We start from the raw sequence: 25195 nt of genomic DNA, 5'->3' as shown, positions 1-25195 counted from the left end.
TCCTCCTTATGCTCAGTCTATGCCACATCAAAAACAAATTAAGTAGTAAAAAGAAAACAATAACCACCATTGTTTTTCTTGTTGCAGTGGCTGTGGCAAGAAAGAGGGCAAAATCCCACTTCTCTTGCTTACCTTCACATCAGAGAAGAACATCTTCAGCATGTTGGAACTAGGGTACCGCGTGTAGAAGAACATCAGCTTGGCCTTTTTCAGGTGATTAGGTGACAGTCCTTCCTGTATGTGAAATGCTGTTCGTCAAGGAAAATACACAAAGCAATTATGGAAACAAGGCTGTTTGGAGAGGACCGAGCTACAGAGCAACCCCTTAGTGACTAGGCAAATGAGTGAACAAACCGAAAAGAACATCAGCTGCCGATACTCAATGGTCAAACAATATGCACTTGTTCAATTTGGAGGTTAAACCAACAAAAGATGTTCATTTTTTAAGAAAAAATACTTTTTGAAATGCATTTCTTCATCATTAAGCATAACAGTTATATTATAATGATGGTTAGAAGAACATTTATAATCAATAGCAGTAAATTATCATCACTCTAATACAGCTATTCATCAGCTCCAACCAAAACTATTGTGTTGCTGCAGAATAATTCACAATCTGCATTAAAATTTAACAAGTAAGATTACGATGCAAAAAAAATTCACAACACAAAAAGGGTATTATTATATAGTTAAAAATTAAACATCTTGACTCAGCAAAGAACATTGTATGCCTAGAACCCTTACACAGAGAGGTCACTGGACAGATCTAGAGATATCTGACCTGCATAAGGGTACTGAACCAAGATGTATCAAGGGCTCATTTTCTGACAGTCAAAAAGTCCCCAGGGGACAGGTGATCAATAAATTCTCTCTTACAATGATAAAGAATCCTATTTATCTGCAAATATTATTACCCTTCAGCTCTGTAGACAAAAGCTTCCTAAAATAGTTCCCAAGAGAAAGTTTAATGGGAGGCTAAGTGTAACAACCTAGAAATTCCAATTTTCATTTTCCTTGGCACTCTTGTGTTTTGTGCGTTAGTATGATTTTGGCACATCTGTGCTGCAGATTGCCGACCATTTCCTTCATAAATTAATGGCTTTATAATTCAGCAGGAATGAAGATGCATGTACAGAAAATCAATCCTGGTCCCAGATAGACAATTAAAGGGTCCTTTCCAGAAGTTATTCCAAAGAGTGATTTATTTTTTAAAAAGACTGAGTTTAAAAGCCAAAATGCTGTTAACTTCCAAAGCTACACAAGTTATTAAGAAAGGATCTACAAATTTATTTCAGAGGTGAAACCATTGTAAAATGAGATCTTATCAAAGTGAACAAACTCGTTAGCAACTCGATCAAGCTGGTCCTTTGTGTTTCCGAAGCTTAATGATGGTAGAGTTGATAACTCATGATTGACATACTTCTTGTACCAAGAGGAAAAGAGTTGAAAAACCTTCTGTGACCTCCATTAGACTGCTAGGGAAGACTAAAAGAGCATTACACTCTCCACTGCCATCTGTCATAATGCATAAGTGAAATAACAACAGCAAATGAAAAGGAAGTGCAGCAAGCTGTTCTTTAGTGGTCCATGAAGTGCAGAGTATTAAAGCAATCAATGCCTGCTTGCATTGTTGGGTATAACCAAAATTCTGAAAACAAACAAGTCCCTCAAAAGGTTTAAAAGATGTTTTAACTAAAAAAGTCACAAAGCAGACAATGTCTATGTGGAAAACTGTTGACCTGAAGGGATTTCACCTTTTGGAGATTTTGAGCCATATCATGACTTGAAATTACATTCAAGCATGTATTATCTTAGAAATGTGTTTGTCAATGCCAGTTCAATTTCATAAATTTTAAAATCAACTTGTAGTTTCTGCATTTTTCAGTCTGTTTGACTGAAGCAAAATCACTAGAAGAAAGGAGATTAAGGCACAACTGAATTGACTATATTAGTTTGTAAATGTAGAAATGCTAAACACTTTTTAAATTTTGCCATTAGCTTGGAGATGCAGTGGAAAGTTGATTTCAACATATTGCGTTCATTCAAATGGAAGATTCAGGCCAAAACCGTTATGGAACATTTTAACTTCTAACAGACCACGATCATATTTTAAAACAGACATTCAGAATACAGAGGAATAAATTAATTGTTTACAAATAGTCTCATTTACAAAAGCATCAAGAATTTACTAACTTATAATATGTTATGCTTTTACTTTTACTCCCTGCCTTGGAAGGATTTTAAATGTATAGTCAAGGATTTCCACCCATACTTGGTCAACTCACCAGGCTGCACAAAAATCTGAATAAAATCCTTCTGCAATCTGTTCAAAACTGGTAAACTTGCCATATTCTGCTATTCCAGTGATTTAAGGGCGCAATCTCTGATGTTCTGGTTGCAAATCCAGCATCTAATATTGGTATCAGGTTACACAAGTCATTTGTTTAAAAAAAAAATCAAATAACAAGTGCAACCGAAAAACACAAAACACTAACTGGTAACACAGAGGCTCCAAAAACCTCTACTGATGGAAAATCACTTCAGGATCATTAACACTCAAATGATCATTTCAGATTTGCCAAAATAGTAAAAATCCCATAAGATCATGAGTTACACAAAACAATCTTACAGGCTTGCATCTGTTCTGCCAGAGGCACTTTGGCAAACAAGATTATATTGTATTTATTGTATTGAAAACCTCTCAAAGATGCAAATAGAGATATTAACAAAGACAATGTTCAGCAAAACACTACCTTTATTCTAAACAAAAAACTGCAAATTTCAGTAAATGGACCACAAAATAAAGTACTAAGCATTTCATAAAATTCAGAGCAATCATCAAAAAAAAACAAATGCACACAAAATGGAACATTCTTACTTATAAAATAACAAAATTTTAAAAAGTACCAAGCACCTGTAAATCATACAGTATACTTTAATAAAAGCTTTGCTGTCCATCAAGTAAGCCACTGTTTATTGGCACAAGATGACACACTTTACATAATGTTATGTTTCATGTGTTGAATGGAACAGCTTAATATAGAGGCTATTATAAACAAAACTGTTCCGATGTCATGTTTAAAGAATGAAATTTGAAGATATTCATTTTGAAATTTTGATTGTAAGAAAAATAGTATTATTAAGTTCAGACTTGACTTTGCTTCTTTGTAAATAAACGCGCAATTACTCTAGTTCTTCCCTGCTGCACACTTACTGTTCTTGGGACAAAAGCTGGCAAAGCCTGTTTTTATTGTCTGTTCACGTTTCACTTAGGAGGTAATATATATTCAAGCTGTATCAAGTATTTGAGTTAAGTAAATTTTCTTTACTTAGAAATAGAAAATTCAAGCAAATAATTTGCATCATTTTGATATAGTGAATACCCACAGTGATTAATTTGCCAGTGAATAAATATCTCAATATTATGGTTAGATATTATAAAGGATATTTATGAACTAATGTTGCACAAGTCAGGGTAAAATTGGCAAACTGCATATCAGCAACTTCCATTATAGCTATATCTCAAATTATATGTCATTTGAGGCGTCACAACACTCATTTAAGGTTGCCAAAGTGACTAAAGTGACTTCCACTCTGAAGGTTTGTGTAAAATATATTAACAGTTTGGCTGCAATTTTCTGTCCTTAACACAGCAAGGAGGGGCAGACAATCAGACAGGTTGACATCAGGATGATACCCTCCTCCTTCCAGCAATCTGGGTGGGAAGGTCAAAACTTGACTTTTCTGATCCATTGTCAATGAAGATCTTTAAATCAATGAAGGCTTAAGAGCCACCTGTGAGTCAATTATTTTGGATCCATTTTGGTCAAGAAACAGTCAAAATAACCAATAAACCAGTGCAGGTAGGCTGTCAGTTTTGGATGCCAATGCATCTATGCATCCCATGACTCCCAAACCAAACCACTCCCTAAACAGCACTGACATGCATTGGTGATCATCCATCTATACAGGGTTTTTTTTGGGGGGGGGGGGTGGTGATGGTGGTAATCGTAATGGTAGTCTTGGCAGCAGCCATGAATTGCATCATGGCATTGCCGTATTTTGGATGCTACCTTCCGAATGTCTATCAAATCCAAGTGGTTGGGACTTCCAGTCAGCCAGAATTATAGCCCGAGAGCAGGCCGATAACAGTTAGTCAGCTACCTGAAGATCCAGCAAACTTTCTGACCATGGTAGGTCCAGGGTTTGCCCCCAGGAACATTTTTTACCTAAGTCTGGAAATGGGAAAATCCTGGCTTATGTTAAATTTGGTAAATCCATTTCATCTTGATAGAGATGTACAAGTGGGATATTTATTGACAAGAACCAAAAATGTCAGCAAATTAGGGATCTCCAGTATTTTGTATAAAGTTACCATTATGATCAGTCTACAAATAGCACACAAAATAAAATAAAAGTACACAGCAGTTTGCCAAAGTTCAGAAATGACAAAACAACAAATGGTACCAAAAGTAGGGGCCACAAGTATACCGAAATGAGTCACTCTAAACAGTTCATATAGACATTTCACACTCTTGATGGCTTCTCACTTTGATAAGAAATAATGGCACAGAGGCAAAAGAATTCCTGGTTCTGCAAACTCAAACTGTAAAAATTACCACACTTCCAATTTTCAGTCTGAAGGAGAGATTGGTAGTTAGGCAAGATGCAGGAGTGGTCTGGTCTTGCCTCAGGGCTCCAACATTGTGGTCAATGTTTAAAAATAAAGACAAAAACAAGTGATCTTTCTCATTTACTCCCCTCACATACACGTCCCATCAGCCCCTCTCTTTACCTATTCCCATGGTCCTTCACACCTTCATTTTCATTTATCTTATTCCCTTGAACCCCTTATTAAAAATAGCTATTGCATTCAAGTATTTAGTCTTTTTGTAAACAAATATTTCTATTCTATAAGCAGTTCGAGCTTCCTTCAAAATGCTCACTAGACAAAGGGAGTCCATTGTGTAAAAGATAGTTTGGGAAATCAATTATGCAGTACAAAACCTATGATAGCTTAAGTTGACAGGCACTCTGAATACATATCACTTTTTTAAAGTCCACTCATTTGTTTGGAAAGTTCCTTGACACCTTTGGCAGTTTCACTGAATTACTGTATTTAAACACAGAAGTATGCCTTTTCACAGATAATAAAATGTGAGGCTGGATGAACACAGCAGGCCAAGCAGCATCTCAGGAGCACAAAAGCTGACGTTTCGGGCCTAGACCCTTCATCAGAGTCTCCGATGAAGGGTCTAGGCCCGAAACGTCAGCTTTTGTGCTCCTGAGATGCTGCTTGGCCTGCTGTGTTCATCCAGCCTCACATTTTATTATCTTGGAATTCTCCAGCATCTGCAGTTCCCATTATCTCAGTATGCCTTTTCACAGCCTTGCTTCCTCAACAAGGAGAGGAGAGCTGTTGAGTTCAGGGTGAGATTTGTGATTTCCAATGTCTTTTCGCATGGTTTCCACAGCAGAGAAGCACTACATCCTTGCAAAAATCAGGGCATATACTGGAGATAGGCAAATTCATTTCAACTGTGCCCTCACCCTCGGTGAATCCAGCAGGCAATATTTTAACACAATGTGCAGTGAATGCACTGCATTTATTATGTGGGTGTATCATGATCAATTTTCAAGTTGTTGCAAAAATTCATGGTTGAAAGCCCCCAGCAGCACTGTTATATTCATTCAGGCAAAGGACAGCAGGGTCCTACTTTTTAGTGGAAAGTCATATCTCAATGAAATGATGGCTGTCACAACAACATTATAACTTCTGAGCAAGGGTCAACCCTGACGGAATAACAGCAAGGGACACTGCACGATCAAAACAACTGGGCAGTTTAAGAAAATCACGTACATATGGAACCCCTGTGTGCAAAGAAAGGGGGCACTTTTCCACCGCCAAACCTGCAATCATTGTCCAATCCTAATTTTATGCTAGAGAAAGCATGGTGACTGGGTGGTTAGCACTGTTACCTCTGTGCCAGGAGCCCAGGTTTGATTCCAGCCTTGGGCGACAATCTGTGTGGGTTTCCTCCAGGTACTCAAGTTTCCCTCCTCCCTCCCCCTGCCCCACAGCGCCCCAAAAAAAAAACAGTCCAAAGATGTGAAGGTTAGGACGAGCTAGTGGATTGGCCAGGTCAAATTGCCCATATAGTGTCCAGGGATGTGCAGGCTAAGTAAGAAATGCGGCGTTAAGTGTTTGGGTGGGATGCTCTTAGGAGGATTGGTGCAAACCCAGTTGGCTGAATGGCCTCTTTCCGCGCTGTTCCCTTTGACCCTCTGGCTGCCATCGCCAGCCAATGCAATTTTTGCTACATCTGCAAATTTTGGGAACCAAAAACTGTTCCTGTCAGGCCTTCCTTCATACGACACCCCCAGAGTTTGGCACGATAAATTAGGAGTATGAAATTCAATGTGGTGCTTAAGATATATGACAAATGTCAAATATATGCATATCCTAAAACAAAAATTTATGGTTGAAGTTCACAGAGCTTCTAAACATCATTGTTCTTGGCAAACGAAAACAACTGAAGTAACAGATGACCTGCCTGTTTCTTGGTTTATAACTAATAGACTGCTTTTTAAAGATGACGGACAGCTAGTAATATCAGGACTGACATTCAGAGGTTTGCTTGTTTGTGGTCACTGACTCATCCTGCTTTGCCTGCTCTTTTGACTGAGGATCTAAAGACCCTATCTTAGACAGCAATTGCATTATAGCATAACAATGAAGGAATAAATTCTAAAGTGCTCCCTAAGAATACTTTCACAAGAACAAGAACTTGATTCTTATCCTGGTTATGTTAACAAATGTTAAAATTAGAAATGTTGTTTGACAGTGACAAGTCAAACTGTGCTTTGAAAACTTTGACATTATTCATAATAAATCTATAATTTCAAATTTGTAAGAGATTCGAACAGCCATATTTATCGTACTTGAATTTCTCAGAGGACAACAGTTGAATTAATACACTTCTATTGTTCAACTCTGAACGACAGTTCTGAATAAAAGGTCATCAATTTAAATATCTTTCTCCAAGCATAATCTACCAAAAACAATGTATTGCACAGGGATATACAATAACATAAGTTTAGTCTTACGTTGAACATTTCCACGTTAGGTATTTCTTGGCCCTCCTTTAAAACAGATAGGTCAGTATTACCATTTGCTACCCTAGGGCAACTACTGCCCTTTATGAATGATATATATTCATGTTTTAAAATGTAACATAGGTATCTTAAGGGACTTTACAGGGTAAATGCTGAGAAGATATTTCCCCTTATGGCAAGACTGGGAACAGAGGCCCAGAATAAAGGCATGTCAGTTTAAGACAGAATAGAATTTCTTCTGAGGGTTGAGTTTCTTTGTAACTCCTTAACATGGACTCTGCTTCCACAGGTGTCGATGTTATATTTAAGATTGAGACAGGATAATTCTTGATCAGTTGGGGGCCAAGGGTTATGGTAAAAAGGTGGGAAAGCGGACACGAGGAATAGTGAATCAACCGTGATCCTTCTGAATAGCAAAGCAGGTTCAAAGGACCAAATAGCCAACTTCAGTTTCTATTTCTTACAGTGTATAGGGAACACATTGATAACTACGTGGAGGAAGTTAGGAGTACGCACCGTATTACTTTATGGGAACAAGATTACATTTTTTTTCATAATTATGGTCAAGTATCATACAAATTACTTTGCAAGATCTTTCATTGGAGATGTGCTCTCTCATCCCATTCAAGAATCCTCTTGCAACAAAGAGCCCTGAGTGAGATATTCTGTCACCAAATATGTCAACACTGCACCTCCCGCTTACATTCAGAAAAACACACGTTATAAGAACACTAAATATTAAAACATACTTTGTTTCTCAATTCTTATTGAAAATTTTTGGTCAAATAGTATTTACATCAAGTAATTTAAAGGCCATTCTGCAAACATTCACTGTCAATAGACAGTTGCGTTGGTTGCAAGTGCATAAGAAGATTCAAAGATACAGTTCGATTGGCATTCCCAAGTAATGAGTCTTGGTCAAGCATGTGCACTCACTCTATTGCACAGACATTTAAAACTTAGAAGTACTGCATTTTAAATGGAGAGAGAGACAGAAAATAACTGAAGCAAATCAGTTTGTCCTAGTAGTAATTAATTCCAACAGCAAAAATTGTAAATTATGAATGGGGCAATGCTGAAGACTAACAGCGAAATGTTTTCAAAATACTTCAATTGGGCAATTAAATCTGGGGTGGGGGAAAATGTGTTCAATTACTAACTGTACTATAGGGGAGCTGGTCATTCTACATGTACCTGAAACTTATCTCTAAAATTAGTCTAGGTGCACCATAATTTAAATATCATTTAAAATATTGGAGTAGGAAAATAAACAAAATATCATTCTGGATATTAAACATCCTCAATTCTACATTTAAGTCAACACTAACTTGCTATGTTAGATTAAATGAATCATAGCTTACAGCAAGAATGCAAAGACTAAACTAGGGATCTCAATGACTGAGTCAGGAAATGCGCCTGAATCTGCTATAATGCTGCACAGCCTTTTGTTGGGGAAATTTGGAAGTGGGGGTGGGGTTACCGGCAAGTTCAGAGTAGGCCTCATTTAATCCAGAATACCTCAAAAATTAATTGATCATAATCATAAATTCAAAAAGCATTATGAGTAAGTATTATTATTCAAAGGCCCCTTTGCTTATTTAGATGGATGCAAGAGATTTCACGGCACTATTTTGCAGAAAAGCAGGAAAGTTATTCCCAGTGTCAAACATTTTAACCAATTATTACCACATTACTGTTTGTAGAAGTTTTCTGTGAGCAAGTTCATGCTGCATTTCCTACATGCAAAGCAGTGATTACATTTTGAAACTAGCAGCATGGTACTTTGCGACATTTGGTGGCCATGACATGTACTCTATACGCGTCTTTATCGTTGTACCCCGAGTCACTGCTTGCTAACTTTATCCCATATTAACACTATTTCAAGACTTGAAATTCTTGTGACTCCCTTTGGGAGACATGAGAGGGTGTGCAGGGACAGTGGGCCTGTGAAAGTCAGGTCTGTCTTTTACAGCTGGAGGGCAGTTGTTGGAACTCAGAGCTCCACAGCAGCCAGTTCAGCGATGGAGTTTACAAGCTTAAAATTTAAGCTCATGACCCCACACAAGGTCCAAGCTCCCGCTTTGGAAAATCTGCTGCATGATTAGGAAAACTGCAAAAAAAAAAGTAAAATGAAATCAGGTAGGTATCATACAGATGGTTGGGTTGTGCTATGAAGTACAAATACAATGATTAAATGATAAATGTTCAGGAGTGCTGAGTCTTACTCGAATTGTATGCGCGCTTTGTTAGATTGCACCTGAAGTACTGGGTGCAGTTTTGGTCTCCTTAACTCCAGAAAGATTCATTGCCAGACAGGGAATGCAACAAAGGTTCACCAGACTTGCTCCCAGGATCGCAGGTCTGTCCTATGAAGACAGATTTGGAAAACTGGGTCCGTAACTGCTACGGATTCAAAGAATGAGAGATTCCCTCAATGAAACCTACAAAATGCTTAAAGAGCAGATGCAGACAAGATGTTATCCATAGGTAGGAAACTAGAAGCAGGGGACACATTTTTAAAATAAAAGGGGGTGCCATTTTGGTCTGCGATGAAGAGAAATATTTTCACTCAGTTAATAAACCTTTGGAATTCTCTACCACAGAAGTCTGTGGGAGCTAAGTCTTCAAGTGTGTTAAGGCAAAGACAGATGGATTTCTGATTACCATTCGTGTTCAGGGTTATGAGTAAAGGCAAAGGCAAAGTCAATATAGTTCCAGAGAGACGACAGGACTGCTCACTCACTAGAGAGATAATTGGTGAGGAGTTTAACCTGAGGGTCATATTGCCTAGGGTAAGTGGCGAGATTAAGATTTTTGGTGACCTCAGTCAATGTGCAAATAAAACCCTTCCTATCAGTGTCCGTCACCGCACTGCGAACTAGCCATTCAGCCAACTGAGCTAACCAATCCTCAAAAGGACTGTAGAGGTAAAAGCCATGATCCTATTGAATAGTGGGGCAGGTTCAACAGAGTAACTGGCCTACTCTTGTTCTTACATCCCTAACAGGTTTGAGCTGTGCAATAAAATGTTTTCTTGAGTGGCAAGCAATCTGCCAAAGGTTACTGGCTAAGAGAAGTAATTTACTGAATGATCAAATGTCCACAGAACTGTACTTCAGATGTAATCATTACATTTTGGGACAGAAGTTGAAAACAAGAAAAATTGGCAGAAATACACAAAGTGTTGACAGTGAAAATGAGCATCGAACTCTTGCTTCTGTGCATTATCCTAACTATTTAGAACAATGTAAATACACTTACAAGGTTCAATACAAAATAATTTGGTTGAAACAGTTAAATACAACAAAAATCAGTGCCTTCGGCTTTCAGACATTTTAGAAATCTGTCACAATGGTATTAAACAAACAGCAGTCCAAATCATACAAACCTAACTGCAATTCTAAAGAAAATTCTACCATAGCACCCTTTCCAGGAGCTCTTAAATCCTATCATTAGCACGCAGTAAGAGACAAGCTCATCATTCAAACAATGTTAGGTAACATATACTTCATGCAACTGGTAACAGTGATTGCAAAATGCAACCTAAACTCAATGAACAGCAATTAGATGCAACTACTTCTCAAAATATTACAGAGCAAAACTGACCAATTGGCTAATTTTCCTTTTAAGCTTATGTTGAAAGCAACTGTTCTCCCAAGAAAGCACTAGCTGTTTCTAGGATACTTACACACGCACAATGACTCATGTTGGAATAGATTTGGTAAACATACAGCTGCACAAAATGCAAGCATAGTCCATTCAAGGCAGAAGAAATGAGCACAAATAAATATTAAGGAGGTAAGAAAACGTACAGCTCTGTCCCAGCAGCTCATGTGGCTCACCTCATTCTTTTAGCTTCAGCTTTGTTAAGACAGATGACATTCAATTCTACACGTCATGCAAAATAGACAATAACTGCTGAAACTTGAGCCAGCTGCCAGGTGTAAAAAAAAAAGAAAAGATGATAAATCCATAAATTAATGAAAGACATCTGCTCAGGAAAATAAAAGATCAGAGAAATACTGTGGTGCAGCTGAACCTAAAGTAGTGTTCAAACACCACATGACTTTGTGTGTAGTCTGCATACACAGAGTTTTACAAGGCAAATAAGTAGTATTACCTGAGAGGCTGATGAGTTGTTATGTCAGTGGTACACAATATAGATACAGAGCTGTATGGTTAAATCAAAGAATTACCAAGTGTAATTTTCAATTCAGTACAGAAAATTAAAGATTTTTTGAAATCATACTTTACTTGCATAATGAAGCTTTTTTTAAAAAAAATGAACTTACATACACTTTACAAATGTTACAACAATTTTACTACAATTCTTGCTACCTGAGAATTAGCATTATCAAACTTCAAAAAGATAATTGCAACATTGATGATGTAAAACAATTGGATTTAGAAATTATTTGTCATTTCGTCATTTAATGTTGCATGCAATTTAAATCTTAGTTTTTTTCCACTAAATACATTGGAGGCAATTATTAAACTATTAAAATATTAGAATCAGATTTCAAATCTATTTTTTATGCCCTTCGTCTTTCATTATTTGCCATAGCTCAAGTTTCTATCTCTGAATGGCATTTTATTTTATCATACAGCCACAAAGATCAAGGATTCAGCTATCTTAGCCTTGCATAATCCTGTTGCTCTATGCCAATTTACTATATGCAAATTTAAAATTCTGCAAGGCTATTTCTTAAGATGTAAATAGAGTCTGAGACAGAAGATCATGTCTGGAATTCTCAGAACAGTTCCACTGTTTCCTTTATCACTGTAATAAACTAGTGTCTAATAAATATGGTTTTATTTACAACTCTTTGAATAAATTCAAAATAAAACCCAAACTTAGTCTGAGGATACCGTTCTTGATAGTGACTTATAAGGTACATTTGTTTGAGGTTAACATTCTTTCCATCCATTTCAATAAAGGTCAGCCGTACTCTTAGCAAAAGGAGTTGCAATTAGTAAAAAAAAACTATAAAAATGCTAGAAATAATCAGGTCAGGCAGAATCTTTACAGAGGAAAAAGGGAGTTAAGATTTCAGGTCAATAACCGAAAAGGTCATTGACCTGAAACAGTAACTGTCATTCATCTCCACAGGTGCTGCCTGACCAAACTATTTATAACCTTTAATTTATATAATTTTTAGTACCAATGATATTATACTTTTCTCAGATGCTGCCAAAATTTGCCTGACATACAAAAGGCAAGTATAATTATTATGGAGAGAAATGTGGTTGTGCAACCTCCAAATTAGCTAAATAGGCCAATCATCTCCAAATTCCTACAACATGTGTATATTCAATATACTAATGAGAAAAGGTAATTAAAAAAAGAAACAAAAAGAAACTCAAAATTCATAATATGTAATTTATCCGCTACTCGTGAAATATGGAACTGGCTATTAAATCAAAATATCAGTGTGTCGCTAAGCAAAAACAAATGTTGTGGCATATTACTGACTCCTGTCAACAAATCTTTGTAAGAACAAAAATAGAAGCTCTATTACTTTGTCTAAGTGATACGATAAAGGAAAAATGAAAACCTATACGGAGAACTGGCACTTTGACAGAAGGAGATTTGCAGCAGATAATCCAGCACAATTTTAACATCAGAAAAAAAAACCATGCTGCCGAAAAGAAATAGTATACTCATTTACCTAAAATATAAGGGAAAAAAGATCAACTAAATCTTGTGAAAGAAGTTTAGTTTAGCTGAGACCACTCTGATTGTGCTCACAAGCTTTTAAAATCATTTGCTTTGTATATACAAGAACAAAAGATTTCTGTGTACAGCTGAACAGAGGTTAATCATGCATAGCAGGCAGCTGCACTGAACTTGTGGAACATTGGAGGGTGGGGGGGATGCACTTGTTGCATCTTCAGCATGTTTGGGTTATGCCAAAGCAGGTAATGATGGTATATAAAACGCACACCCCAGAAATGTGGACTCCTTTCCAAAAGTTCAAGTCATTGTTCTAACAGGATACCAAATATGCTAATTGAATGAAATTTGTACTCTAAGTGCATACACCTATAATGAAACACTACAAAATCATCAGAAAAAGGATATTGTATTTCCAGAATATGGTGAAATGTCTGCCATATCCTGCAAGTCACCACATTCAGATTTAATGAGAGACAAAGAGAGACCTTCAGCTGTGCTGGATGGATGCATTGGCGAGCACGGACGATGGTTCATGTGATGTGATGACACTTTGGTCCGCAGACAGGCAGTTTCCCTGGTCAAGTCCAATGACTCAGGAGATGACCTGTCTTTCCCAGAAACTGTGCTGGATGCATTACCTATAGAACTCTGAAAGGAATATGCCATAAGAGGAAGAGGCAGTGGATGGCGGAAGGCAGGGGATGAAAATCCCGCTGCAGCTGAGAGCGGAGACTGATGAAGAGAGCTGTGATGGCCACCGATAGAAGGAGTGGAGGCGGACTGCTCAGATGAGTTTTTGCGTACTACAAGAGGCAGTGCTTCTGTCTGGTCTGAAGAATTAGGTACATGCATGTTGGCAAAAGTGTTCAACGGGTTGGAAATGATGACATCACCAAAGCATTGGAGCCGTTGATTAGTAGTATGGAAGTTGTGATTCTCTCCATTCACGGCAAATCTTGCCTGTGGAATCTGGATAGGTGGGAAGACCTGAGGAAGCTGGTGGGAGGATTTACAGAACATTTTAACAACAGAGTCTACTACTTGTGACATAGTTGAATTAAGCTCCTGTTTAAGAGTCTCAGCGAGCTGTTTCCCTTCAGCATGCAAGTTGGTTGAGCCTTGACTTTTTCCTGAGTGGCCATCTCTCTTCAGTTTTTCATTTTCTGCTGCCATTTCCTGTTCTCTAATAAGAGCACGAGCACGATCAAGAAAGTGTCCTGGATCTAGGTCTGACATCTCATTGTCAGACCTGTCATGTGCTCTTGTATCAGCAGTCTCAGATTGCATGCTGTCTTCAGACAGGTTACCATCTTCATCATTCTCAGAATCTGTACTGTCATATATTTGGTAGAATTTTTCCTGGAGCTGCCGCAGTTGCTTCTGCATATCTTCCAGCTGTTGTTTCAATTGCCGACGTTCTTCTCTCTTCTGCTCTTTCCGAGCTGTAACCAATTGTTGAAAGCTTTGCTGCTGCTGTTGGGGAAGCTTTTGCTTGCGTTTATTCTCCCTATAGCTTTCTCGGGGACTCACAGGCTGCTGTACCCCATCTCGATCATTCTCTCCACCCCGCAACGCCACATTTGGTGAATGACTCATGCCTCGAATTATATTCTCAACTCGGGCACGTTTAGCTCGCAGATGTTCATCACAAAGACGATCCACATCAAATTGGCTCATGCTAGGTCTGCTAAACGGTGAAACGCATTCTTGAGTACTTTCCCTTGAAGAATTACTACAGGCATCCTCCTGATTTGCTTCTGAGCCTGTGCTGGAGAGACCGCTGGCTTGCAAACTGAGCTCTGAGCTTCCATTCTTGGTTGCATTATTTTTCAACAGCTGGGAAATTATGGTAGCTCCTGGAAAAGGCATCATGGTATCTTCATATGTGTTTGCCCTCTTCAACAGCTTGCGGAGCACATTTGATTTGTCCCCATCTGTATGTTGGACCACTGAGCACTCAATGTCCTGATCTGAACCGTGGGGATTCATGGCACTGAATAGCTTCACTTTCGCTTTAGTAAACACTGTAGATGTCCCTACAGTTCTCTTCACTCCAATGTCGACCCTGCGTCTTTTCGTATGTCTAGTTAAGAGGGCTATGTTGTCATGGTCAGGCATCACTGGACTATTATTGTGCCATCTTCAAAAGCTTGTCAGCTGGGCAAGCTCGAGAATCCCAGGACCCTGGCCAATAGAACAAAAGGACTGATGAATCATTTTCTTTAATTTTCTCCAAATTTCCTGATTTCAATTCTGTATAGAGCAGAAGTGTGTTGGTAGTGATACATGTGACATGTTACATTTATTGCAATTCACCACAAATACTATTTCAAATGAAACATTTTGCAAGATTTCAACTCAAATGTCTTAAAATGGATTAGGATTTTTTTGAAATCTGCTCAGGCACTTTAATTCACCTGTATGAAATATTACTGGATAAGAATAATCTTAGATTAGTGTAATTTCTTGAAAGAGTTCAAAGCCTGACAAAATTCAAATCAAACAGATAAGTCTAATTATAAAGAAGTGACAGTTCTCTGTGCATTTAGATATTCCATTAACACAACCTTTTCCACCTTTCATTGGAAAATACAGATTTATGGAAAAGCTGAACTGTATAAAATTTAGGTTTGTTGTGTTCAACTTTAATGTTTAGAAATGTATTTCATATGTACTCTTAACTAATGAACCTGGTAAAGTACATCCATTTGTTCCACACGCCATTCCTAGAATGCCAAGAAGATATGGCATTACTAACTGCACAAAATGAAAGACAACAGAACAAATCTAAATATAGGTTTAGGGCATCCACTCATTCTTTTTTAAACCTATATATAGGTAACTGTCGGCGAAAGGTTATCTATTGCTGTGGTAATAAGATTTAACTTCCTATTTCATACCCTACAAAAAAGAAGACAACGGCATGACTAAATATGTACATCAATTTGCGAATTGTATGGTAATATTTATCAAACAATTAAAATGTATCTGTTATCAAGCTAAAGAACTGGTTATAGAGATTTGTTTGCTATTTAATTTAGTGAAAAATAATTTTTGGATGTCATGTATGAGAATTCCTGTATATCCTCAGTATCTTCAGAAAAATTATAAAATGTTCAGTGATAGAGCAAGAAAACATCAGGCAAAAGCGTGGGAAAGGAAAGGAATGTATTTCTTTTATGTCAGACCTCGATTTCCCCAGGACAGAAACATGGCTAATGTTTGCAGTACTTCTCATATAAAGGCAAATTTTGATTCAATCACTCCCTGGTTAACAAGCACAGAACTAAACCCATTGAAGTTTCAAGTGTCGATTCTATTAAACATATTAGAACTTACATAAACAACAAATCAAAATACATTTTTCATGCTAGATTTATCCTCTGTGAAACTTTTACATCAGCAGAACAGCACATCTTCACAATGCCATGAGCGCTTGCCAAAGATAGCATGCAGACATTTTGGAACAGCTCCCATCCCTTTCAGTTTACCTGTAAAAATATCTACATGTTCCCCAGGACCATAACTGTGATAATCCTTAGAAAAACACACAGTCTACCTAAGCAACTGTTTGCTTTCAGTATGAAATAAGTTTGTAATAGGCTTATCTCATGATGGGTTTTAAGTCGGCCCACTACCTGTGGGAAAAAAAATCAGATTTAAGCTCAAAATTTCCGCATCCTTAATGCATAATTCATAATTAATACAAAACAGCCATCAGAAATTACTTAATTTACATCTAGTAAAAGTTGCTGACCACTGAAAGTGTAAACATTTAACCAGCCAAGCATGTTTCCAGAATTACAATAATACAAATGGTAACATTCTTCACAGTCTAAATGCACTGTCTTGTAGCGGACTTTAAAATTTAATTTTAATTTTAAAAGCAACAGTAAAATCCTTAGAAGACAGTGTTCTCTAAGTCCATCATGTTCTTAAAAGGGAACATAATTTCTTCAGTAGTTAAGGATGCAGAGTATACCTAAAAGCTCAAAATATTTCAGGTGGGCCAATATACATGCTATTTTGCTTGTTCTCCAAAGTATTAAACTACATAGGAACCTTTTTTTAAAAGGAAGGAAACATCAGTGCTACATGTGGAGAGCAGGGGTAGAGGGTGGTCTGGCAGGAGACTCAGAGCTGATGTGCTGTATGTATTTAAACATGATTGGCTTTTAATTACTCTCTTGGTAGACATACACACAAAACACAACACAGTCTTTAGCTCATTAACACCTGAATGAAGGCACAACTGTAACAACTCTACTCCTTGGGAATAAAGTGGTTAGGTGAAGCAAGCACAAAATTTCAGCACATCCGTTCTTTCCATGCAGAAATTGGAGGTACACCATTTAGTAGTAAATCAGCAATGTTTTAAGCTCCAGTTGTAAAAAGTACAGTTGTTGTTGACCTTTCTCACAGGGGAAGAATAAACAAACAAATTCAAAGTAGATGCAGGCTTTGAAATGATTGTGGGTGGAAATAATAATAAGAACGACAGTATTTTTAAAGGATTATATTTTTATGACTAAAGTCACAGTTTAAATAAACATTCATTGGCACTTATCAGGAAAAGTCTTAGAAATATGTGAAAACATTCTCAATTTTTGAGCCCTATCTACAAATTTATTCTATGAAAAATGCCAAAGTAATAACAATTTAAGTACTGACTAATTATGACATAGAAATATCATAAATCAAGTGCATTGAAACTAAATTTGTGACAAAAAGGGGAGTGATGTCTTTTTAGTCTGAGGAAAGTTGAGCTCAAGTACACAATATTCTACACACTTGTCATGTGGCATTAATAGCAAGGTACCTAATCAAGGGTACACAGTTCTGTGCATGGGATGTGGTGCTCGAGAAAAATAACTTAAATAATCACAGATGTTTTACAACGTTATCTTTTAAACCTTTACAGCCACTATAAATGTAGGTTCTTCACCTAAGCCAATAAAAAGCCAGTTCTACTTTTCCTGATAATATACAGTTGCTGTAATTGCAAGAAGGATCAAATAAATGCCACTTGGAAGCATTTTCAAAAATCTAATTGATACAACAGAATATTTAAGCAAATTAAAGTAACACTTTATAGGGGTTGATAGATGTGAAAACAATGCTGCTACTTTGAATCATTTCAAGTGAACCAATGTCTTTTAAATATTTCCATTCCACAATTTTTCCAGAACTTCTTTGTGGGTCTTTTTTGTGAGCAGTTGAAAAGCAGTAAAATGTGGTCCTGCAGACTTGTGTTTTTTTTTACCGTGTGTGTACAGCACAACTGTCATATTAATACATTCAAAGTGTGCTTCGCCAAATTATCAGTTCAAAGTGAGCATGAAATAGCCTGCATAGTGTTCCATCTTACAGTCTTTTTTAAAAAAATGAAAACAGATATTTAACCGACGAAGGACGTTAGTGCCTTAAATTTACTTGGAGTGGCGTGGATCCTAATTTGATCACTAGTGATTTCGGATCAGATTTGGTTGCAGACCGAAATATTTGGTGGTGAAAAGACACACAGTGCTCCTGCTCCCTCCTAACTCGAAATTGCACCTGCCGTTTTGACACCGCGCACCTGTCCGACAGTGCCCATGCGCAGTTTCTGCCTAACGCCAACACCATTCAACACCTCGCTCGCCTTTTAATAAACAATCTGTCTTTAAGAGCTTACCAGCTCACTTTCAGCCGGAGCTAGGGCGGGGAGCCTTTAGGAAAACAATACTAAGGCGATCCTTCCGTTGGCTTGTCTGGGTTACGGGCATCCAGCAGCTGGCCAGATAAACATCAATATTGGGAACAATGTGCAAGACTAGCAGGGATGCCAGCCACTTTCAGCTGTCTGTAAACAATTCTATTTTTCAAAAAAGGCAACTCCAAAGCCGAACAGGATAAAAGCCCCAGATCTTTCTCCGACTACACAAAAAAGGCAATACGCAAATATGAAGTGGCGAGAAGTATTAAGAGTTTCTTTTGGCCTACAGTTACCTAAAGAATTAATAAGAACTATTGGGGGGTGGGGGGGGTTCAATTAATCAGGCCACAAAACGGCATCTCCAAGATTCGTGACGCTACAGAATCCACCTTCGTGAAGTTGGTTACACTTTCTCGGCAGAGACACTTCTTTCCCCTGACGCGTCTCGAAGTAAATACAACAGGCTTGTATTAAATCAAAATGCGTCTTCCCTACAAAGTACTATTGCTCCAACAGTTCTATCGCAGCACTTGCGATATTGCTTTCTGTTAATCGCTCCTTGTCAACGCAAAACGATCTGACAGCACACCTCCACACTTAACACATTGAGAGCAGCGTCGGAGTTTCCTCGTTTATTGTGATCGCACACCGAACGAAACTACCATATTGAGATTCGGTGAATATTAACAGCAGAACTGAAAATGGGTACGGGGTGGGGGGGGGGTGGGTGGGGGGAGATGTTGACAAAGGACACCTTGTGACGACAACTTCTTTGTCCGCATCTGACCATCAATGCAGCCGGGGGCGGGGGGAGGCAAAGATCGGAAAATGCGAGACCCACTGCGCACTTTAAAACGCCTTCATTTACTCACTGCCCCAAAGTTTTAATAAAACCTAGGCGTAAACACTGTGCACGGCGAATCCAACGACACAATAGCTCATTTGCAAAATAAATTATATCCCAAAAGAAAGCAAACCGAAACCTAACACATCTGCACCAGGTCCGGGGGAAAAAAGGAAGTATCCATGCAAATCAAAAGCAAATCAGTTGCGCGACGAGACACGAAATACCTAGGATACAACACTTGACAAAAGACAAAGGGGCAGGCAGATGATGGGACAAAAGAGTACAATGCAATATTTGGAAAACAAGCAGTTCATTGTGTACAAAACAGGGGGGGTAAGAAAAGGGGATCAGAAATACTTTATTTCTCCGCTCCTCCAGCCAAAAATCCATATGGTTTTAACACACACCGCACAAAAAGAAATCCCGTCCGAAAGGTGCTGCGACTAGCTGCCGGCAAAGCGTTTAAAGTTTATGAAGGACGTGGAGAAAGGTAAGTAAGGGACAAGGCTACTTACTGTGTTGTAGTATTGGTCAGCGGGGAAGAAAGCTTTCTGCTTGCGGTAGGTAGAAAGAGAGAGAGAGAGACAGAGAGGAGGTTGGTGAGGATACTGGAGACCTCCAGGAGGCAGGGCTTCGCGGCGCTCTCTTCTCTCTGATTGTTAATTCTGCGCGAGCCGCTGAAGATACACTTCAAGACGCGAGGAAGGAAACAGGAAGAACGCGCGTCAGTCTTTGTGACGTCACCCCGCCGAACCAATCGCCGCCGCCATCGCTGCCGTCCAATGAGAAGGGATTTGGCGGTCGCCTTCAAAAATATTCCTTGGCAGCCAATCGGCGCGGGATCTGGAAGGGGGAGTCACGTGCTCCAGGGAATCGGGCTCTCCGTCTTCCCTGCGCTCCAGCCCCCCTCTCCACCCCACCCCCCCTACAACGCCAACAACACCTCCGCTACCACAACCTCCGCGCGGCCACTTCCCGCTCGGCGCTCGCTCCCCTGTCAACACCGCGCGAGCGCGCGTGTAGCCTCAGCCCGCCCCCTGCGCGCAACCTCGCCCCCAGGGCGCGCGCGCTGTTCTCCTTCGGCAACTTTGGGTTGTAGATGCCGTGCCGCTCTTCGCAACACAAACTGTTCTCGTTCCCATTTATCACAACCACACACAAAAAATCTTTTCGATCGTCACATAAGTAACCCCGCGCCTCGATTCGCATCATTGTCAACTTTAGATGAAAAACATAAGAAAACTGTATTCACTTCCCGCACACCCCCTTCCACCAAAACCACCCCCACCACCTCTCCGCCCACCCCAGCCAAAATGTACTGTGGGCTTGGAAAAGGGAAGTTGACAGCAGAACAAAACCAAACGGTGTGTCGACAATAGGCGTTAGATGGGACTATTGACAGAAAAACCAAAGTAGCGTTGGAAAAGGATGCGCAATCAATACTCGGGCAGCTTCCGGACTTCGGGAACTCTAATCTGTGACAGAGAAAGTTGGAAGTGAAGATAAGGAGAGTGCTGCAAGGGGTTAACACCCAATACAGGATGTGACACTGTTTCCAATCTGAAATCTTAAATTTGGCGCTTAAAGCTACAAATGAGTTTTGAGGGACGGTAACACCGAAGCTGGAGGTATGCAGTAGGACCAGTGAAAATAACAGAAAGGTTGGGTAACTTTTTGCGTTCTGAAATCTATACAGATCCAAGCCATGATAATTCTAATTGGAAGTGATATCATCCTGTTAAATCTTTGTCTTGGTCGAGGTTGTTCAGTTTCCTAATTAAAATTCAGGGATCCCATGAAGCACATAAACATGTTCATGTATTAGTTATTTGGCAGGGAGCGATGCACTTATCTGGTCGTGAGTCTGCAATATTGGTGCTTTTATGTCCTGGCTGACGACTACAGTTAAGCACAACTTTGCGTCTTGCTTGTATGTTAGTCATTGCCACGGTCAAATCCACGAATCAGTTATTTGCAGTGTAATTTGATAACATCCACTGTCGTGACTCTAATCTGCGACGTATCTTCTGACAACAAATAAAAGACTTTGCAGAATTTCTACCAGATGGGTACGTATTTGGCCCATGGATTTAATGGCGTAGTGGGAAAATGAAAAAAAAGATATCGCATCTGCCCAGTGGACTACTCGGAAAGAGTATGTCATGTTATTCGAAGTTGGAGTGACCATTTGCGTATTAAGTGTTTAATAACTATAATATTTTGCCAGTCATGCCTAAAAAATCACAACAGTTCTCTTGTACTTGAAGTCTCATTAGTTTTTAAAATAATCCAAATTCTGATATTGCTGAATGCCACGCTCGTAGATACTTTTAATTTTTAACCAACCTGTTCAGATGTGTTATGAGATACTACTGGGGCAGGCGGGTCTTGAACACGGGCCTTACACTGAGAAATATTTTCAATTATAGACTTTATAGACACAAGTGGGATACAACAATAATGCCACTCCTTATTCCAGACCTGTCAAGTATCGAGCATTATCCACGAGATTTATTCTATTTTGACATATGGCGCTGTTAAAAAAGAACACCTCCAAGTATTTGAACTGGGTTTCGATGCGTGCCGATTCTATTGATCTTAAAAAATGCGAGTGTAAATCGGGATTCTTCTTTTAATGACGAAGCCGTGACTGTCAATCGTTTATTATAGATTTTTCCGTCCAGCAAAAGTTGATTTTCTTTGTTCTACGAAATGCTGCCATACGGACCAATGAAATCAAATTGAATAAAGTTTGGCATTCTTTCTAATAGAAAGTGATGAAAAGTCATTCTGCCTGACGCCTCTGATAATTGTAGCTTTCGTCTGGTTATCTTGCACCTTTGCGACCACTGTAACTGGACTTCAACCTAAGAAGGCAGTGACAATTACTAATATCAACTCCGATCTTTGCATACCGCTAAAATGATGGATCCTCAAATCCCGTTGGCTCGTGTTTGGGTGTGATATCTTCTCACTAAACTAATCGAATAATCATTTACCAATTTGAAGGAATCAAGAAAACAATAATGTGAAATAAATATCATTTAACTGAACAACTTTTATTTGCTGTAAGACTGAATAATGAGATTCTAATTGCTTGAAATGTTGATTTGTTAGAAGGTCTGCTTTTGTTTTACATCGTGGGACATCTCATCATATTCCGATAAACATTTCGTCTTTGGTAACATTAGATACCTATAGATATCGTCTCATTAGGGCTATGGCAAACCGGCAACTATATTGGCAATTAATGTACCTCAGAATTAATTTGTTACTGGTTATTGTTCAAAATTTTAATGCAGTAGCTTTTCATTTTAATTGTAGTTTTGGAATCCTAATTGTGGTGTCACAAAAGTAACTGGATAAAACACAGAAGTGCCTACATATGCAGATGACACCTATTATATAAATCAAAATTAACATTGGAAATGTAACTTTAAATTGGTAAGCATGAACTCCATGTTGTCTACAGTTATTTCCAAGCCGAAGATATGGACATCAGCAGCTAACTCGAGAAGCGGTCGTAATATAATAGATACTAGGGTTTGGTGCGATAGAAATATCGCTAAAACATTACAGATAGAATGCCAATCTAATATCACGACACTGTTCAACGTTGAGCGGAACGTTATAAAAGTATACCCAACTATTAATTCTGAAATTTTTGACTACATGATTTGTGGGAAAAAAATGCATTGCCGATGGTTAATGGCGACACCACATAACGAGTGGTTTCATAATTAAGGTTTACGTCTCTCCCCCATGCATCGTCAACTACTGCTAGACCGGCGTTATAGGAATTCTGTATTCATACGTTTAAAATCAGAGCAACATACATTGACTTTGCTTACTATAGTCGGTGTCTCGGGACTCCGGGTTATTTATTCAGTTGGGATTTATAATACTCTACAGGTGCTTGCGACTAGCAGCCATAGACTTCAACTTGTTCATGTCCGTTGTATTGCTTCCCGGTGTCTGATTTAAAATAAAAGCAAAACACCTCAGCAGATCGACTTTATTTCTATTGCTTTATTATGCTTCGCTCGGTTATGAAAAGGCCATTCGAATCTGCCTCTTGAAAATACCCTATGCTCTGTATTTAATGGATTTTCGCTGATCACCTTGAAAGTTACATTGCACGCTGACAAAATATGTTTTACTTTCACAGAAAACCTGTTAAAAACATTTAACATAGGGGTGCATGGAACATGAATCGGGAAACAATTACAATCATAGTTTTCATGATCTTAATTTGTAGGCCTTCTGGTCCTTCATCGTGGCCCACGTGCAATGACCAAAAAATGCCCTTTCCAGTCCCTGATCGAATTCGAATGTGGATTAAAGACTATCACACGACTTCCAATGGAGTTCTGCGTGAAGACGTGTTTGTTCTCCCAGCAGTGACTTTATAAAGGCAAAAGGTACCCAGTTTGATTTCGAGGTCCAATGTAAGGAACGTTTGGATTCTCGATTGCCGCAAGTTTGAGATGGTTTGACCTATTGAATCATAATGGATCTACTCAAAATATATTGGCAACTTAATTTGTAAATATTTTTCCTTTAAATATATCACCTACGGATGTGCCTCTTCTTCAAGACCAACACTTCTACTGTCTAAGTATAATTCTCATTGTGACAAATAATTAATACACTAAATGTCATTTGAAAAGCAGAAAGGTGTCTTCTGAAATTGGCAAATTTCCCTAACCCATACTACCCGAATTTCACTGTGACAATAAGTGCATGAAGAAGAAGCACCTCACATTTCTTAATAATTATATTTAAAAATTAATAAGCAGAAAATGCCCCTCTTCCACATTAAAACTGTTCATTCTTATTTGTACACAGTGCGCACTCACTTCTATCTATGCAGGGACTGGGCAAGAATGAAAACGAAAAAGAACTTGGAAAAATAAAAATAAAAGTGAAACCAGTGAGACAGTGCAACTAATTGTACAAGTGTCAATCTTCTTACATGGAATATAATCTTTGATACATTTTGAGAGTGGGTGAATAAGAATAGAATTCTAGATAAAATTAAGAATATCAAATCAACCTTTTGGACAGAGAATAGTCTCTAGGCAGCTTTTATTTGTGTGTGACTCCATTCATGATAAATGGAGTTTTATCATAGAGTTGTACATAACATTAGTTAGGCCACAGCTAGAGAACTGTGTATAGCTATGGTTGTCATACTATTAGAAAGATATGATCACACCAGAGAGGGTGATTATGAGATTCAACAGGATATTGTCTGGCTGGGGTAGTTTAGCTACAAAGGGATTGATTGGGGTCGTTTTCCTTAAAGCAGAGAGGAGGGGAGACCTGATTAAGATGTACAAAGTTATGAGAGGGATAGATAAGGTATATAGACAGAAAGTTTTTCATACAGAGTTAAAGGGCCATTAATCAACAGGCACAGTTTTAAGGTAAGGATCAAAAGGTTTAGAGAGGATTTCAGGCAAAAATACTTTTTCCATACAGAATTTGTTGGGTATCTGGAGCTCACTTCCCAGAAGAGCTGCAGAGGAAGGAACCCTTGAGAAGAATTTAGATGAATACTTAAAATGCATAGCAAGGCTACAAGGCCAAGTGCTGGAAAGTGGGATTAGATTCCATAGATGCTGGACGACCTGCACAGACACAATGAGCTGAAGGGACTTTTTCCATGCTGTTAAAATAAAAAGCTCTTGGTTTTCGTTTGTTCCATTAATAGAGTTTCTTACCAACATCCCTGTGGCAGTAGATAGAGAGCCCGTTGCCATTTCTGGATCTTTTTTACACATCCTCCATTCTAGGATACTGCTACAAACATGTGCTGCAGTACAGCATGTGGTCCATCTAAAAATGCCTACCTGAA

The 25195-nt window shown here is 38.6% G+C and overlaps 1 protein-coding gene and 1 long non-coding RNA gene across 7 annotated transcripts in view; one reads left to right on the top strand and one right to left on the bottom strand.

Moving 5' to 3' along the window:
• The window catches only part of prox1a (prospero homeobox 1a), a 140431-nt gene extending 120402 nt beyond the window's left edge, over nucleotides 1-20029 (bottom strand). For 2 of the 3 annotated variants that reach the window (XM_048536510.2, XM_048536511.2), the window contains exons 1-3: nucleotides 19851-20029; nucleotides 13199-14977; nucleotides 133-240 (exon numbers count right to left, since the gene is read on the bottom strand). In XM_048536510.2, the coding sequence (XP_048392467.1) occupies nucleotides 133-240; nucleotides 13199-14911 (1821 nt within the window). In that variant the 5' untranslated portion in view covers nucleotides 14912-14977; nucleotides 19851-20029. Of the gene's footprint in view, nucleotides 1-132; nucleotides 241-13198; nucleotides 14978-18467; nucleotides 18489-19850 lie in introns of those variants that run through there. The other variant, XM_059648572.1, reaches the window with a different exon arrangement.
• Nucleotides 20030-20445: 416 nt separating this feature from the next.
• Nucleotides 20446-25195, top strand: part of LOC125454655 (uncharacterized) — a 173643-nt gene continuing 168893 nt past the window's right edge. For 3 of the 4 annotated variants that reach the window (XR_007248069.1, XR_007248070.1, XR_007248071.1), the window contains exons 1-2: nucleotides 20446-20996; nucleotides 23594-23756. This is a non-coding gene — a long non-coding RNA (uncharacterized LOC125454655). Of the gene's footprint in view, nucleotides 20997-23593; nucleotides 23757-24183; nucleotides 24278-25195 lie in introns of those variants that run through there. The other variant, XR_007248072.1, reaches the window with a different exon arrangement.

The sequence above is a fragment of the Stegostoma tigrinum genome, chromosome 9, assembly GCF_030684315.1.
Source record: "Stegostoma tigrinum isolate sSteTig4 chromosome 9, sSteTig4.hap1, whole genome shotgun sequence".
Classification (NCBI taxonomy): domain Eukaryota; kingdom Metazoa; phylum Chordata; class Chondrichthyes; order Orectolobiformes; family Stegostomatidae; genus Stegostoma; species Stegostoma tigrinum.
Note: the sequence above shows the minus strand (reverse complement) of the source record. Positions and strands in the feature narration are given on the sequence as shown.